This window comes from Mya arenaria, chromosome 5 (assembly GCF_026914265.1).
Source record: "Mya arenaria isolate MELC-2E11 chromosome 5, ASM2691426v1".
Classification (NCBI taxonomy): Eukaryota; Metazoa; Mollusca; class Bivalvia; order Myida; family Myidae; genus Mya; species Mya arenaria.
In genome coordinates, this window is record NC_069126.1 from 11,424,191 (window position 1) to 11,440,713 (window position 16,523).

The window sequence follows — 16,523 nt, forward strand, 5'->3', positions numbered from 1 at the left end:
AACAACTGTTTTACTCATTTTTAAACCGAATTTCGTAAATCCTAGCCTAAGGTCATTCCATGTTCAATGATTTGTGACAAAATGTTGTATTTTCAGTCACAGTAAAAATATTAACAATAAAGCTCCAACTTGAATATTATCATCATTTTTGTGCACATTTCAAAATGCAATGATTTTTTCTGTGATGTCTGATCCTTAAAACCCGAACTTGACCTTTAAGCTACTCAAACATTTTATCATATGTGTTTTGCCAGTAATGTGTGTGTGTGTCTATTGTAGTTTATTTATACTTTTTGTCAAACAAATGAAACATTAATTAAATATTTTAAATATCGTATTTGCTTATATATTTATATTTCAGTGAATGACTCTAAATACAGAATTTGAAACAATAACAAAAGGCAGGGAAAGGAGTTGATGCAAGGATTGAATCGGATTTTATTTCATGAGTTAAATATTGTTGTACATAGGCACTAGAAAATTATTTATAATATGTTGCTTACTTCATGTACTCGAAATCAACACTTCCGTGTTCTCCAGAAACGAGGCAAAACGCGTGCATTGCAGAGACAAAGGGGTTAAGATTTACGGATGATAATAAACAACAGGAAATATATTATCGTGTTTAAGTGCCTGACTGAAGAGCGTTGATTGTTGATCAGGATATTCATATAATTGTTAATATGTTTATCATTTTCATAACTGAGGTTTAAAGATCGGCGTTGTTTAAGAGTGGTAATCTTTTATACAAAAACAAGACCGAGATCGTAATAAAGAACAATAATATTGAATCAATAGATACACCGTCGCCGGAATGACCGACGATGGAGCGGTCGAGAATAACGTTTACTTGGATATGAGCAGTGCACGTAGTGTAATGCAAGATGCAACTGCTGAAGAAGTTGTTAATCATTCTGAAGTGGTTATTAAGGTGGACGAAATGGAAGGTAAGCAAGTAACGGAACTATAAATAACTTCTCTGCCAGCGTGACAATTACACTTTACAAAATATTTACATGATTAATATGTTAATTTGGCGATGGGCTGAAATGAACTTTAATATACCTTTATATTACTATAAGGTTTTATCTGTACAACTATATATTTACACCTCAACTTCCATTGCCTTTCGGCAATGAACGCATCATCTTCGGATATGTTCGTATCGCAATTCATCGCATAACAATATACATACAAATTGTTCATCTTGTTATTGTTTGTAATGTCTTAGCAAGTCCCGTAAAATACAGATCAACATTTTCTGTTTTAATTTATGATAGTTTAAAAGTATTGTTTTCATAGGTGTTTCAATTTTACGTTTAATAGTGATTTCAAGTGGTTGATCTTTCCCCGTTTATTGTGACGTCATTTGATAAAATGTTTCCGGTTACAGTCGGGTCGTTCCATTTACAGAATGTGTAAGAAAGGACAGGACTACTGAAGGGTTTTCTTGAATGAAATAATGAACTATTGGTGTAAATATAAGGAACAAATTTCAGGTTTGATGTCATTATCGGGGATATTGGCCAATTGGGCAAGTCAAAGTACATGTAGAGTCCATCGGACTCCGCCAACTTTGACCAGCCCAATTGCGTCCATACCGCGATAATGACATCAACCCCGCAATTCACACCTCAAATAGTTTTATACCTCCATATAAATCGCCTGTCCTTCAAAAACCGACAGTTCAAAGGACGGAACAACATGCATGTACTATTCAGGAACATGGTTTTCACAGAAATATGAGGATAAACACGAAACAGAGAAGACTTCCTGAGAAACTCCCCAATACAAAAAAGAAAGCGAATTCACGTCATCGATAACATATCTGGGATATCCGATATTATTTGTAAACCAATTCTTGATATTTTGATTTACTCTGAAGATTTTGCAGAGAAATCGAGTGGCAAATAAAATAGGATAAACTAATGACGTGTCGATTATTTTTCACTTTTGAGATATATCCTTCCAGATATGACTTGAGAAGATATCTTGAGTGTGCTGGATTGTTTTAAGGGGATTCAACAATGATGAAGTTGTCGGGAGAGCACCGTCCACCAATGTCGTGCTAGCACAACATTTGATTTTGAATGTCCAATGTCGTGCCAGCACAACATTCGATTTTGAATGTCCAATGTGCAATGTCGTGCTAGCACGACATTTATATTCGAAATCCCAATGTCAAATGTCCAATGTCGTGCTGGCACGATATTCATTTTTGAATGTCCAATGTCAATTGTCGTGCCAGCACTATTGTATGTTTAGCTAACTTCACACAGCTAGAAATCGGAGTCATGTGAATGATTTCAACCAAAGATGTTGTTTTTCCCATGTTATGGTGCAAATTGTTTGACGCTTAGTCACCTTTATCATTTGATTGTGTTGCCACTAAACAAGAGATGAGTGGATTTTTGAATGTTATCAGAGCTTGTTTTTAACCCTTTCTATATTGCTTAATTATGACATGCATCGTTTTTACCAGAGCAATACGAGTATGAAAGCCTGAATGAAGTATTCATGTTATCTGACGAACAGTTAACCGGAGGCATTCAAACTGCATCTACCGCGATAAAGGTAAACAATCACACAAATATCGAGCGACCAGACACATCCCCTACAGATTCTTCCGGTACTCGTACACGGCGATATGTGAGAAAGGCACGCGGTGATTCTTCTTCCGATGCCATAATAAGCCGTGCCTCAAATCCCGATGTTACTGATGGGGGCTATTTGACAGTATCAGAGTTCAATATACACACCAATCAATCACGGGAGAGTGGAACGACTTCCTTATCAAGTGAGTTTCTAGACCTTAAATTCCGTTTTCAAAGTTGTTTTGGGTATATTCTAATTTTATTTGAAGAATTTTGTCTGAAAATGAGGTAAAATGATTAAATTAAAACATGTTTAGAGAGAAAGACTTAAAAAAATATTTGTTAAAAATGTTGTGTTTTAAACGTGCAGATCTACAAATCTGGGACACATATAATACATATCTTTGATATAAGTCCAAATGGAATAAAAGGCGCTTGTTCTAATGCTATGGCCATTTTTATTCTAACTGTTTTTGTATAGCTGTATCGTTCATTTGAGATGTTGACACTGTTTTTCCGGGTGGATTCATTTGGTTGAGTAGGGAAACTACTCAATGAGTGTGTATGGTTTATATTTGACTTTATTCTCCATTGTCTTCAAGTCGATGATGACTACAATTAGGCTTGTATTATGTTTACAATTATTAATAAATGTTGGTACAAGTTCAAGGTCGTGTACACGTGAACTAGTGTAAACTCGAGTGAACTCCTGTTTCCCTGACCGTTCTAATACGGTGACCGCAACATTTGTTAGTAAACATATGTTGATTTATGTGTGCCTTTATTGCATGTGTGATTCACTTTAAGGGGCTGTCTCACGTATGATAAAATAGCGAAAAAAAAGAGAAAAATGTCGAAAACTGACATAAACTTGGCATCGATGTGTACAATGCACTGAAACTTACTATCTGAAGTACCACATAGTTTGCAATTTATTAAAGTTAAGCAGTTATTTCGTATTTTTCCATTAAAAAGCTTACTCGGTATGTCTACCAGGTAGAATTCATTCCTTATGCGTGATTGGCTAGTCGGTGTTATCACGTGATATTACCGAGGTAGGTGTATAGCTTAATTATGTCACCCGATTTGAATAAGCCTTTGTAGCTCACTGAGTACGACGCTGGACTGCAATTCTGGCGACACGTGTTCGAACCGGTCTCCGACACAATTATGTTTTACATTTTGGTACTTTTTTTACAATTATGATATCAAGGCGTAACACATTCTATTAGATAATAGTCCTGAGATTCGTTACAGTAAAACACTTTTTTTGGTGCCAATACGTGAAACAGCCCCTTTAAACGTTTGGTGTGCCTTGTTTTGGCTACTGGGCTTGTCCCTGTAGATTCCATTGCTTTGTTTCAGACACCATGAGTCCACCATTGCCAGCACGAAGAACACCAAAAGGATATACCCGTCAAAGATCTGTGTCATCAAGCCTCGTACGGGTTATTGATGAAAGCTTTTCTGAATCTCGTCCGAGGAGGGAAAGACTAAGGTCCTTGTCGCCACGTCCAACGCGATTTGGCAGATACTTTGGAGAAGAAACATCAATTATTACATCAAAGCGTGTATGTGTTAAAGGCGTAAACGAAGGCGTTGATCTTGATATCGTCAAAGAATTCTTTGAAGACCTAATTCGATTTAAAGCGAGTGATATAAGCAGATGTGACACAACAAACGATATCACTATTGAATTTCAAACAGTTGAAGGTAAGATATAATAAAACCGATAACATAATATTTTTATACAATACATTCTGAATTAAGTTTACACAAATCGTTGCCGAGTTTTCTAAATATCATATTATGCGGTACTGTTCCAAATTTGATATCGCCTTGTAAAGCGGATTTTGAAATGTTAATTAGTATCTTTAAAGCTGCACTCTCACAGATTTACCTTTTTTATTGAAAAGAGCAAATTTTGCGTACATATCTGCAAACCAATGATATAATACTGCTGACAAAAGATCAGATAGAAGTTTTTTATATGTCCGTTCGAAAATAAATCTTTTATGGCTTAAACCGTTACTAACGGTTTAAGAAACAGGCATAAAACATCAATTTCTAAACATGTATATTAAAATCTGCGTTCTAATTTTTTGTCATCAGTCTTATATAACTGCCTTCCATGGATTTTCTCAAAAATTGGCTCGTTCCAAGACAAAAAGTTGTCAAAACGTTCAATCTGTGAGAGTGCAGCTTTAATACGATCATTTTTGACAGATGTGTATAAATGTTTGTACTATTTGTTATTTCCCTTCAAACAGCAATATTGCAACGAAATTAATATTAGCAATATTTGGTTTTCATTGTGAAACTCAAGACGATTGTCAATATGGGTCGAGTACAATATTTAAAGTAACAATCTTATTTAAAATCAATACATACAAATGTATAACAAACATAAATTTTGAGTGATAAAGCTTTAACTACTTACTAAATAATGCATTTATTCAAAATATGAAATTACTGATATCAAGTTTATAACCGTGTATTTAATAGCTGAAAACATTTTTTTTTAAATGATTGGTGAATGCTATAAGATTTACTTTGGTGAACTATAGTCTCATAAGGTAGAACTACCGTGTTTTCTGCACCTTTCCTTCAAATTAAACGCAGAATCCTTCATAGGAACCATTGGTTTCAACATTTATTAATCCTTTTTGGTTAAATACACAATTGTATCAAGTATGGAACAATATTTGAGAGTAATAGTGCATCTAAATCAATGGTAAACACAGGTGCACAATCGGTACTTGAGAAAGCACGATCAGAGAAACTCCGATTGTACGTCTCTAATACATACCTGACGGTAGAACCATGTCCAGAAAAAGACAAGAAGTGTCTTCTTGTTAATGGAATCGATGGCAGCGCTACACATGCGGATATTGCTGAATATCTTCATGAACACTGTGACATAGCCACTGACAAAATTCAGAGTTTGCAATTCGGAACAAAAGAAGGAGCTGCAGTTATTCAGTTTTATTCGCCAAGACCAGGTACAATTATAAACTTTGAGCAATGTTAATCTTTTATCCGCGATTTTCTAGTCCTGCGATCAAAATCATTTAATATTAATGGCCGCCGTTACAGCTGCACTCTCACAGATATACAATTTTTACAGCTTTTTTATTTTTTGTCTTGGAAAGGGCAAATTATTTTGTAAATTTCTGCAAACCAATCATTTAAGATTGCTGACAAATAATCAGATCGTAGATTTTTATATTTCCGTTCGAAAATTAATGTTATTTTATGGTTTAAACCGTTTAAGAAAAATGCATAAATCATCGTTTTTTGTACCTAAATATTAAAATCTGTCAGCAATGTTATATAACTGGTTTCCATGGATTTTCTCAAAAAGTGGCGCTAGTTAAAATATACGAATATCAGGTAAATTATAAGTACTCACGCAATAACATTCATAAATATCTTTAAGTTTTATAAACTTTTAATACTGTATCGCAGACATCGAAACTTTTCGGAAACGGTTAAGTAAAAGGCCGTTCAGAGGAAAAATGTTGAGGTTTGAAGAGGTGGACCAATGTAGAAGCATCATTGTTCAACACAAAGATCCGAGTCTGTTAGAGGCAGATATTGTTAGATACTTCTCAAAAACGGGGCTTAGCAGTGGTGGCCAGATAGACGCTGTCCAAATCTATCTTCCCCTGAATGCATACGTTGTTGTCTTTCGGTCTACTGAAGGTAGGTGTTGTTTTTGAAATATTGTTGGTTACGATTCATTTACATGTACTATGTATTTCCTCGGGAAAACTACTATTTGATAAACAATTTTGTATTGACGTAAATAGTAAATGTATTCTTCTTAGAATGATTGGAAGTTTTTTTTAACAAAATCACCATATCATGACTGTTGAAGATGGTGATTTGATTCTGTTTCAGTTGTTCAGCGTGTTTTATCGCAAAACCCGCATACTTTATTAGCAACAACTCTAATTGTTGAGCCATTTTATTCAAGTCTCCAAGCATCTTCAATTAATGAGATTACTACACCAGAGCCTCTCATTTTCAACGATTTGGACAGATACATCGTAAGGTATATATTTCTATGTATACTAACGTTATTAGCTCATTAATGAGAAATGTAACATAACTGTATGTGTGGTTTTATTAACCAATAACATGGACATTATTTAATCGGAATGTTTTAGAGTGTCAGACATTTTGTTTTTATTTCTTGTGAAATGTGAGAAAAATGTTGTTACAATGATCCAATCTCCACAAAGGTCAAAGACGCTCTACTGTTAATAAGTATTGAGAAATACGACTTTATAAGCTATATTTTGAATAAATGCGGATTGCTATTGAATACTGAATCTCTTTTGGCTTGATTGGTCTTTGGTCATAACAATTATCAAAATAACTATGTTCCAATAACTTGTGGACGAGACGCAAAATGTCTGGTATTTAAATGAAATCGATTTGAACAAAAAATAAAATATTTTAACCTTTTCGAATGAATTCATTTTAATATTTATAATTCAACCGTTATGTCCCTATGAAGGATCATCAACTACTTTGCTCTAACCTGTAATTGGCGTTTCCGTTCTATTAATAAAAAAATAAAAATCTTCTTCCTCTTCATTATATAACCCTTTGAACGTTTTCGGTTTTTACTCCTTTAAATGCGTGTTTTATGTTTCAGATTCGTAAAGAATTCAGAAGAATATCGAAAGGAAATGGAAAGCAAAATGGCTACGTTCAATGGAAAGGTGGTTTGGCCGTGTAAATTGAATTCTGACGGAAGACAGAAAGGTGAAAAACACCTGAAAGTGATTTGTACAATTGATCTGCGCAAAAGACCAAACAAATCTCTGAAAACGAAACTTAAAAACTGGCAGCACAATTGTTCGGGAAAAGTTAAACACTTTTTTCAAGAATTTGAGAAGACGAGAAAAATTCTAGTCGCCGACCAGGTCAGTATACATGTATATCATTTCCGTTGTTGGATTAATGCTTAAAAGTTTTGTTAATCTATAAATTGTCAATAATGCAGGAATATGATTTGACTGTGTAACGATATTTTAAAGGCATGAAAACTCATTTTACTTAATAAAATTATCATTCTCAAAATAGCTTTTGTTCCAAATAATTGTATTTGATCAGACTTTAAGGCTCAAACAGGTTCGATTGCATATATTTCATATAACAAGCCACTCCAATAAAGGCATGACAAAAATGATATTGAAATCGTCCTTCTATTCGGTCGGTGGCAATTCAACTGAATGTCTAGATTATATGCTTTATTTTCAATACTCTTTTTACCAACACAAAATGCAATGCTACTCTCAAATGTTGAAACGTTGCACTGTGGTAAAATATTTGAACTGGAAATGATGAACGGTTGTACTCACAATCTAGGTCTGGAAAACCTTACATCAGTACATTGACACAATGGACGATCCTAAGGGGAAGTACCGAGCTGTCTTCAGAAACGAGGATTTTTCAAGCTTAAGAATTGTCGGCAAAAAGGAATTAACTAAAGACTTGTACGGCATCATTTCATCGAAGGTGGATGAACTTGAAAAAGATTTTGTCGCTGCACAGAAAACAAACTGTTTACAAAAATTCGTTCAGCTCAGTTCAAACGAAATGTCTCTTCTTCGATATTCAAGAGCACTAGAAGAAATAGAAAAGGAAATGCCTACCGTTGTGATAAAACCGTTAGACCCACCAGATGGCCTTGAAATTATGGTAATATGCGTAAATATGCTAAAGGGACTCAATCACACTTCGTAGGGCTAGACATAAAACCCAATTTGTCTGAAGTGTTAAAATGTTTGTGACAATAAAAAAACATAATTACACATTCAACAGAGAGCTCTATTGTTAAAATATATAGAAGAACGCAACATACAATTCAATGGTTTTATTCGGAAAAAAATCCATTCAAATGAGTTTCTGCAAGTTTGGTGTTAATCGATAAAAGTAGGTGATATTTAACAATTTTGACAAAATTTGAAAAAAATAAATGTCGCGTTTAACGAATCAGTGAACAAGTTCCTTCATTTAAACCTGAGAAATTAGGTTACCTAATAATTTTGATACATTTACAAACCCTTAAGTGTACTTTCATAATTTCACTGCCAATCATACGCAGTTCATTTGTGACACCGTTTACATATAAAGACGACTTTCAAAGAAAATGAAAATGTTTCGCTGATAAGCGTTGTCTAAAGCGGACTCTGATGTCTTAGAGAAACATTTTTTTTTTCCGTTTTTGTTTCAATATATAATGTATATGATCGTGAAACATGTTGCCATCTTATGTTTGTTATATATGTTGAATATGTTTAAACTAAAATATATCAAACACATTGACACATATGGCATTTAGTTATTTACTTTTCACGAACCTTTGTTATGTTTAAACTTAAGTATATAAAGTATCTTTAAATAGTTGGCATTACTTTTTTGTTTTAGTTGAGCGGCCATTGGTCCAAAACACATCTAACCTATTAAGACATACTTTAACGTTTGAAATTGATAGTAAACAACACAGAGCGCTTGACTATTGAGAATATAACGGTTTGCATTCAATTCGGCACTTTTTAAAATGGTTTTTGATTTTGTTTTCTGAAATCAATCAAATTTAATTATTATAATTATTTCTTTCAGGGTAGACTTGATTCCATTGAACAAGTAGTCGATAAGATACAGTACAGTTTAAACAGCTACTCGAAGGAAGTGTTAAACATAACTAAACATGGTCAGTATTCGGTAATACATATATACATACATAGGCCGATTGGTCAGCCTATTGTTCACGTCATCGTTGTTAACTTGTTTTGTTTCTTACTTTTATATAATTCTTATGATTAACAGTAAAACGTACAGGGAATAAAGGGAATTAAGGGATAAACTTTTCAGGTGTGCTCGCATAACCTGAATATATAAGCACATTGTTATGACAAAGTTCTAAACAATCGGCAAAAAAGTGTAATTGATGTTTATAGGTATATGCGTCTCTTTGGCAGAACAATCATGTATAAGCACAGGCCAGTTAACGACCATTCTATATTTTTGACATGTTTTAACATACTTATATATATCATTTAGGTCCACATATGCTTTGAATTTTGGTGTTTAATTAGATGCGCATACTCGCATGACTGTCTGTATTTTAAAACTAAGCAAGTGTGATAAATTATAAATACATTGTGTGTGTTTAAAAGAAAACATATTCTAGTTTTTAGTTATAAATGTTAAATTCCATCTTCTATTTTGTAAGTATGTATCATCATGTATATGAAACTTGTGTATTTTCGACCTTATAAACATTAAGCGATTATTTCAATTTTTCAATAAAACAATTACAAAATCAAAAACCTAACAACTCTTTGCACAAGTACGAATGGGTATTTTTCATTGTTAAGGAATAACTGGTAAGACACTTGACTTACTGAAGACGTATGAAACTGAGGCCTACATCGCCAATTTGTTCGATAAAAAGATAGGAGGGAAATCCAAAGCTTGTTACGGAGTAAATATTGATAACAACGTTGAGGTTTGTGCTACGGACGAAGAATCTCTTACGGAAGCCATCAGAATTATTAGAGATTCAATCAAAGAAAAAGAACTCAAATCTCTAACTCTGCGACATCGAGCTGTATTATGTGGACATGACGGTGATATTTTGTTTACAAGTATACAGAAGAAACACATGGGTCTTTTTTTGAGTTACAAAGGTCAAGATGATTCGATCAGTTTTGTCACAATTCGTCCCATAATTGAAGAGGTTGAAGAAATGATATCATTGTGTATTGACAACCATGAAATAATTTCTGAATTCATCGAGGTTGGAAGCGGTCGTTTAGCCTACCTTTTGACGTATAAAGCAAACGAGATGGAAAACATTGAAGATGAATACCGCCCGAAAGGCGTTGAGATAAAAGTTGTAGAAGGGATGCGGAGTGGTTTTTCCATTAATGGAGAGAAACAATATTGTCGGGAAATAGGTTGGAGGTAAACAGATTATTACACATTTATGTTTGCTTGTGTGAGTGTTTTTAATAGTGCAAACATTTCACTAGCCTGAATAGGGATCATTTTGCTAGACTGTTGAATAGAACATTACAAGAATAGATTTTATTAAAAACCGCTTTATTGCAGTAATATAAACATTTCTGACAAATACAATTGTAAGTTCTTTACATTTATTTTTGTTTACCTTTGGCAGGCTGCAGCTGATGATTGACATAATTGTTGAAAGAAGTCTTGAACTAAATTGGGATGGTTTTGATGAATGCCTCAAAGGCAACCAGGGATCCGGCGTCCAGTCAAAGATATCAGTGATAGGGCTCGAAAATAAATGTGTGGTAAAAATATCGCCAACTGAAAGACACAGGCGAACAAACGTTCGCGCCAGTTTGATCGATACCAAGTTGTGCACCACAATTGGAAGTCAAGGAGAATCTCTGTATTTGGTAGCGGGTGATATAACTGACCTGGAGGCTGATGTTATTGTTATCCCATCATATTCAAGTCTTGAACTTTCTGGTGGGATTGGACGAACTGTAGGAGCTAAAGGTAGGAATGATAACATTTAAAACAATCGAAATTCTCTAGCACGGCTTAATATCCTCATTTCCTCAATATTTGAACAAATCAGCGCACACTTAATACTCTTATCTTATATTAAATTTCTGCACGGCTCGTTGAATGTCTGGTTGGCTCTTTCAGTGAGTTAATGTTTTATTATCCCAAAAAAAAATTTTGGAGGAATGGGTGAACGAGTAAGCTTGTCGATGTGTTTGTCTCTTGATCCGTTTTCATTTTGAGAATTTAAAAAAAAACGATGTCCAGACACTAAAACATGAAAGGGTTGACGGATTTCAACGATTTTGTTACCCATATCTAACTTCGTATGATAGAAGACGTTCCACATTGGTTACTTACCACTATTGCTTTATGAAGTTATGTCCCCTTTTAACTTAACTTTAAATATTAAATGCAATGACTTATGACCCTTACAATGAATATAAAGACTATTTCGTACACGGGTTTTTTCACTATGAAGTAGAGGGTAGGTGAATCTCCATGCTATCGTTTTCAAATGGGAAACTATTTTTGTGTACAGGCGGCGAGTGTGGGGTATAAGTCAATAACATGACAGCTCTATTTTTGAGCGTTGGGGGGTCAATATTTACAATGTATTGCGGACATTTCTGGCTGTGCAAAATTTACTTTTGTCCATTACCATCAACGGGTTGATATTCTCACATGAATTCTGAGTTTTAACGCTTATATTACAGGAGGTTTTGTAATTCAGAAAGAATGTTGTGACATAATCAAATCCAAAAATGGCCAAGTTTCACCAGGAGATGTGTTTGCAACAACCGGAGGAAGTTTTTCTGTGAAGCATTTACTGCACGCAGTCACCCCGTACAATGATGCCCTCGAAAAAGATGCTGATATGATTTTGGCGAGTTTGGTGGACCAATGCATTTCCAAGGCATCAGCACTTGGAGATAAGTCTATAGCGTTTCCTTTGATTGGAACTGGTCAATTTAACTTTTCCCTTGATAAAGTTGCTGAGGTTCTTCTTACGACTATTATGACATATTTTAAAGAGGAACACGATACCGTTTTAGAAAGGGTTTACATTTGTGATTTGGACGAAGAGAAGCTTAAGAATGTAATTTTGCAATTTAAACGACTGTCGGAGTGCGAGGAAAATGATGGTTAGTTTATTTAGAATGTACTCATAGAATGTCTGAACATTTTAATGCTCCTGACCACAGTATCAATGATTTTTCTTTTATGCCAATTGATAAAATTGAGAACAATTGGAAACGACTATTAAAGGAGAGTAAATGGATACACATTCTTGGCACAGTCATTCCTAATGGTATGAATTCAAAAATATTATTTTGATTCTTCTTGCAGAATTAAAAAAAATCACAAAACTAATCTGGTTTATAACTGTTTTAACCTATTTAATGTTGCATAGTTTATACTGGTTTATTGATGTTTGTTTATGCATTTAAATTGCATTTTATCAGTATAATTGTATCTCTTTAGATCCTATAAGACATTATTTTGCGCAAAAATGTATGCTATATTTTGACGTTATCAACGTTGACGTCATTTGATGTTGACGTCATTTCCTGTTCATTATATACATACAACCTGATGAAGGCCGAATGGCCGAAACGTTGTTTCATAAATAAATAATTTGTGTTGAAGTTGGACTTCTTTAATTATCACCATATCTCATAATTTCTATGCATACTTGTATAATTGGCTTCGTGGAGGTAACATAATTGTCGGTATGATGTTATTCTTTATTATTCATGACCTTCAAGCTGATGTTGGCTCAATGAGGTTTATGTATATCTTTTGTATCTATTGACAAATATTTGGGGCGAGAGGTGGTAGGTCGTCCTTAAACCGGTGAAAGACGCCAGTGAGTTTTCACTTAGTTTTCACTTACCGTCCTAAGGCTGTTACACTTAGATTTACCAACAAGATATATACTATTTCAAAGCATTGCGTCTTATAATTGGTGCTGGTTTGGCCTTGATGTTGTGACCTTCGACAAGGTCTTGGTAAAGTGTTTAGGCTGCTTGGATTGTACCTGTTGATTCCATTGTTATATTGTATTTAAATGTGTATAAATCATAAATAGATGTAAGAACTTGTTAATAATGTTTATGAATGCTCCAATAAATGCATAGCATATTTCTGTGTTGCTTTTAAGTAACACTGACTTATATTGTTGGTAAATTTAGAATTAGGTGAAAATTCAACGAATCGTCGAAGTGGAAAGTCTCTAAAATTTGATGTCACAATGGAACCTCTGGCCGAACTGCAGGTTTGTAATCGGGCGTTTTCTTCCGAACTCCAAACCCATAGTTTCTATTAAAGTTTGCCATACAACATAACCAATTTAACGCATATGCGGGATAAAATGGATGAGTACGTTTTAGAAACATTAGAATTGGTTAGTTTAGTTGCAATTACATATAAAAAAATACAGAAGTCAACAAGAAAGAATATATTCTTAAAAATTGTGCTCATCAGGCGGACGTTTTTGTGAATGCAACAACTCGGGATATGAATCTTCGGATAGGTGCTCTTGGGAAGGCTATTTTAGATGCAGCGGGAGATGAAGTTCTGGACGATATCAAACGCGCTTATCCTGACGGTGTTCGATATGGCGAAGTAGCGATTTCTAACACAGGACGAATGAAAGACCGCGTTAAGGCATTTTTCCATGGACAAATCCCCGTCTGGGGTCCGAACCATGGATTTTCCGAAATCGTAAATACGTAATTTTTCTTTGCTTGAAATAACAATGAAGTAAGAAATGCTAAAAGAGTAAAATTGAAATGTGTTACGTCATGTACTGATTACGTCATGTCCGCCGTACCATTTTGTCCTTATCAGGTCTTATCCAAATTTGTGACTGAGTGTCTACTAGAAGCTAATCGGCGCAGTTATCGCTCAATCGCCTTCCCCGCGCTCGGATGTGGCAAGAGAGGATATCCGCCTGACGTTGTAGTGACAACTATGCTTCGTGCAATAAACGAATTTGCAAGACAAAACCCCGGAACTACAGTTGACCTTGTAAAATTTGTTGTATCTTCAAAGGATTTAGGTCTTTTCGAGGTAAGTCCTTCCAATAATTAATTAGGAAAAACCCATTGAATCACTGTTTATTTTACATTATCAAAAATGGCGTATACTTTCGGTAAACTTTTAAAAGTCGATTTCAGTTAATGTTTATGTATTGCATGTCTGAGGTAGTATTGTTTTTACACAGTTTATGGTCGTTTTATGAAAAATAACGCATTGACCCGATTATTCAGAACTTTGTTTAATTCAACAGCGTGACTGACGACATGAATGCTAGTTTTTAAATCTTGCGCTGTGTTCAGATATTTATATAGAAGAATAATTTGCAGTTATAGTTGTTGTTTTTGAAGCATTTAAGTTAAACAAAATTTATGTTCTTTTGTAAGATGTTTAATGACTTCGTCTCTGGGAACAAGAATATGGAAGCGAGGAGTTTTGTCAGCGAAAACTTCAGTTGCTCCTGTTCAATCAATGACTTTCTTCTGCAAAGTAAGTAAGATTAAAGTTATTTCATGTCAACTACTGTCATTTAACAAGTGAATCTTAAAAATAGAAACCGCTTAAGCAATTGCGAATAGTTGTTTACTTGCTACTGTTGTCAATGAACAGTTTAAATCACACCCGTCCTGCTAGAATGAATTGACTTATCATTGTTGGACCATGCCTTTATATTTTAACAGCTCCTATTAGGATGAATTGAGTTATCATTGTTGTCAATTCAATCACAGTTTAACCGCTACTGCTAGGAGGAATAGACATATCATTGCTGTCAATGCATTCACATTCTAACCGTTCCTGCTAAAAGGTGTTGACTTGCCATTCTTGTCAATGAAAAGTTTCCATCAAACCCGTCCGGCTAAAATGAATTGACTTATCATTGTTGTAAATACCGTCACATTTGAACCGCGCCTGCTAGAAAGAATTTACTAAATATTGCTGCCAATGCAGTCGCATTATAGCAGCTCCTGTATGTAGGCGTTGACTAACCCTCGTTGTAAATACACAGTCTCAATGAAACCGATTACGTTAGTAGGCGTTGACTAAGCGTTATTGCCAATGCATTCTCATCATTAACACTTCTGTTTAGAGGCGTTGACTAACCATCGTTGTAGATACACAGTTTCAATCTAACCGCTTCTCTAAGGAGGCGTTGACTAACCAATATTGCCAATGCATTCACATTATTAACGCTTCTGTGCGGAAGCGTTGACTAACAATCTTTTTCAAAAAAGCAGTCTTTATCAAACCGCTCTTGTCAGAATGCGTTGACTTAGAAGTGTTGGTAAACGTATCGGACTTGTACTGGTTTCTGCTTACATTTTATAAATTTGCCATTTGGCTTTTCTTTGAAGTTTATATGTATTTTCAAATTATCTTATTCACCTATGTATTCGATTTACAAGTCAATTGGGTTCGAATTGTTGAATCAAAGTTCGCCGTAAGATCACTCCATTGTAAAGTTATTGGGTTAGTTGAATTCATAAAATGGTATGCACTCCATTAAAATATACCGGGATGTTACATCAACTGTTTATACCTACTATTAATTGTAGGAAGCAGTCAGCAGATACAGATAGGTCCTGTATCGTTTAAGTTGACCCTTGGGAACATAACGATGGAAGGCACACACGCGATTGTCAATTCCACCAATGTCGCCTTGGATTTGAATCTTGGTCTGGTGTCATCTATGATTCTTCTGACCGCGGGAAAGGTCATTCAGCTTGAATGCAACACTGAAGGTATATATATATATATATATATATATATATATATATATATATATATATATATATATATATATATATATATATATATATATATTATGTTTAGAGCATATTAGTGTCTTATTATTTGTTTTATTAATTTTCATCAAATTATTGCGTATTTAAAAAGATAAGATTTACCTATTATGGTTTTTCTTTATTTAAATTGTTTGGATAAGAGTGAGGTTTGTGCACGTAAACTGGTTTCAAGCCCCAGTAAATTTCCATTTTACTGACCGTTCCAAAGCGGTACCTATCAATCCTTGATGAACATACCCTGTTATATAGTTTACATGCACTGTGTTGTTTGTGGAGTTTTGTGCTATTGTTCCATGTTTCTTGTTTGTGTTTTTTGTGTTCCATGTCTTCGGCGTTGACCCTATGCCTTTAAACGGGGTTTATGTTTAAGCTTTTGGCTACAGAGCTTGCTACAGTAGTTTTTCACTTAAGTATTTCTGAGTTTATTGAGTAAAACTATTGGGTTCTGCATTTGAAAATAGTTTGTAGCTTTCCCAACACACGATTTCTTGTAATCGTTTCATACGTCGAAATCTAGATGGTTTGA

General features: G+C 34.4%; 1 protein-coding gene across 1 annotated transcript in view; it reads left to right on the plus strand.

Moving 5' to 3' along the window:
• Positions 1-670: 670 nt before the first annotated feature.
• The window catches only part of LOC128234043 (protein mono-ADP-ribosyltransferase PARP14-like), a 21,959-nt gene continuing 6,106 nt past the window's right edge, over positions 671-16,523 (plus strand). The window contains exons 1-17 of the mRNA XM_052947999.1: positions 671-947; positions 2,483-2,797; positions 3,960-4,307; positions 5,339-5,596; positions 6,063-6,299; positions 6,498-6,651; positions 7,261-7,531; positions 7,977-8,309; positions 9,234-9,324; positions 9,992-10,580; positions 10,795-11,144; positions 11,870-12,298; positions 13,349-13,431; positions 13,641-13,880; positions 14,007-14,228; positions 14,582-14,684; positions 15,749-15,934. Coding sequence (XP_052803959.1) covers positions 815-947; positions 2,483-2,797; positions 3,960-4,307; positions 5,339-5,596; positions 6,063-6,299; positions 6,498-6,651; positions 7,261-7,531; positions 7,977-8,309; positions 9,234-9,324; positions 9,992-10,580; positions 10,795-11,144; positions 11,870-12,298; positions 13,349-13,431; positions 13,641-13,880; positions 14,007-14,228; positions 14,582-14,684; positions 15,749-15,934 — 4,342 coding nt within the window. The 5' untranslated portion in view covers positions 671-814. The remainder of the gene's footprint in view (positions 948-2,482; positions 2,798-3,959; positions 4,308-5,338; positions 5,597-6,062; positions 6,300-6,497; positions 6,652-7,260; positions 7,532-7,976; positions 8,310-9,233; positions 9,325-9,991; positions 10,581-10,794; positions 11,145-11,869; positions 12,299-13,348; positions 13,432-13,640; positions 13,881-14,006; positions 14,229-14,581; positions 14,685-15,748; positions 15,935-16,523) is intronic.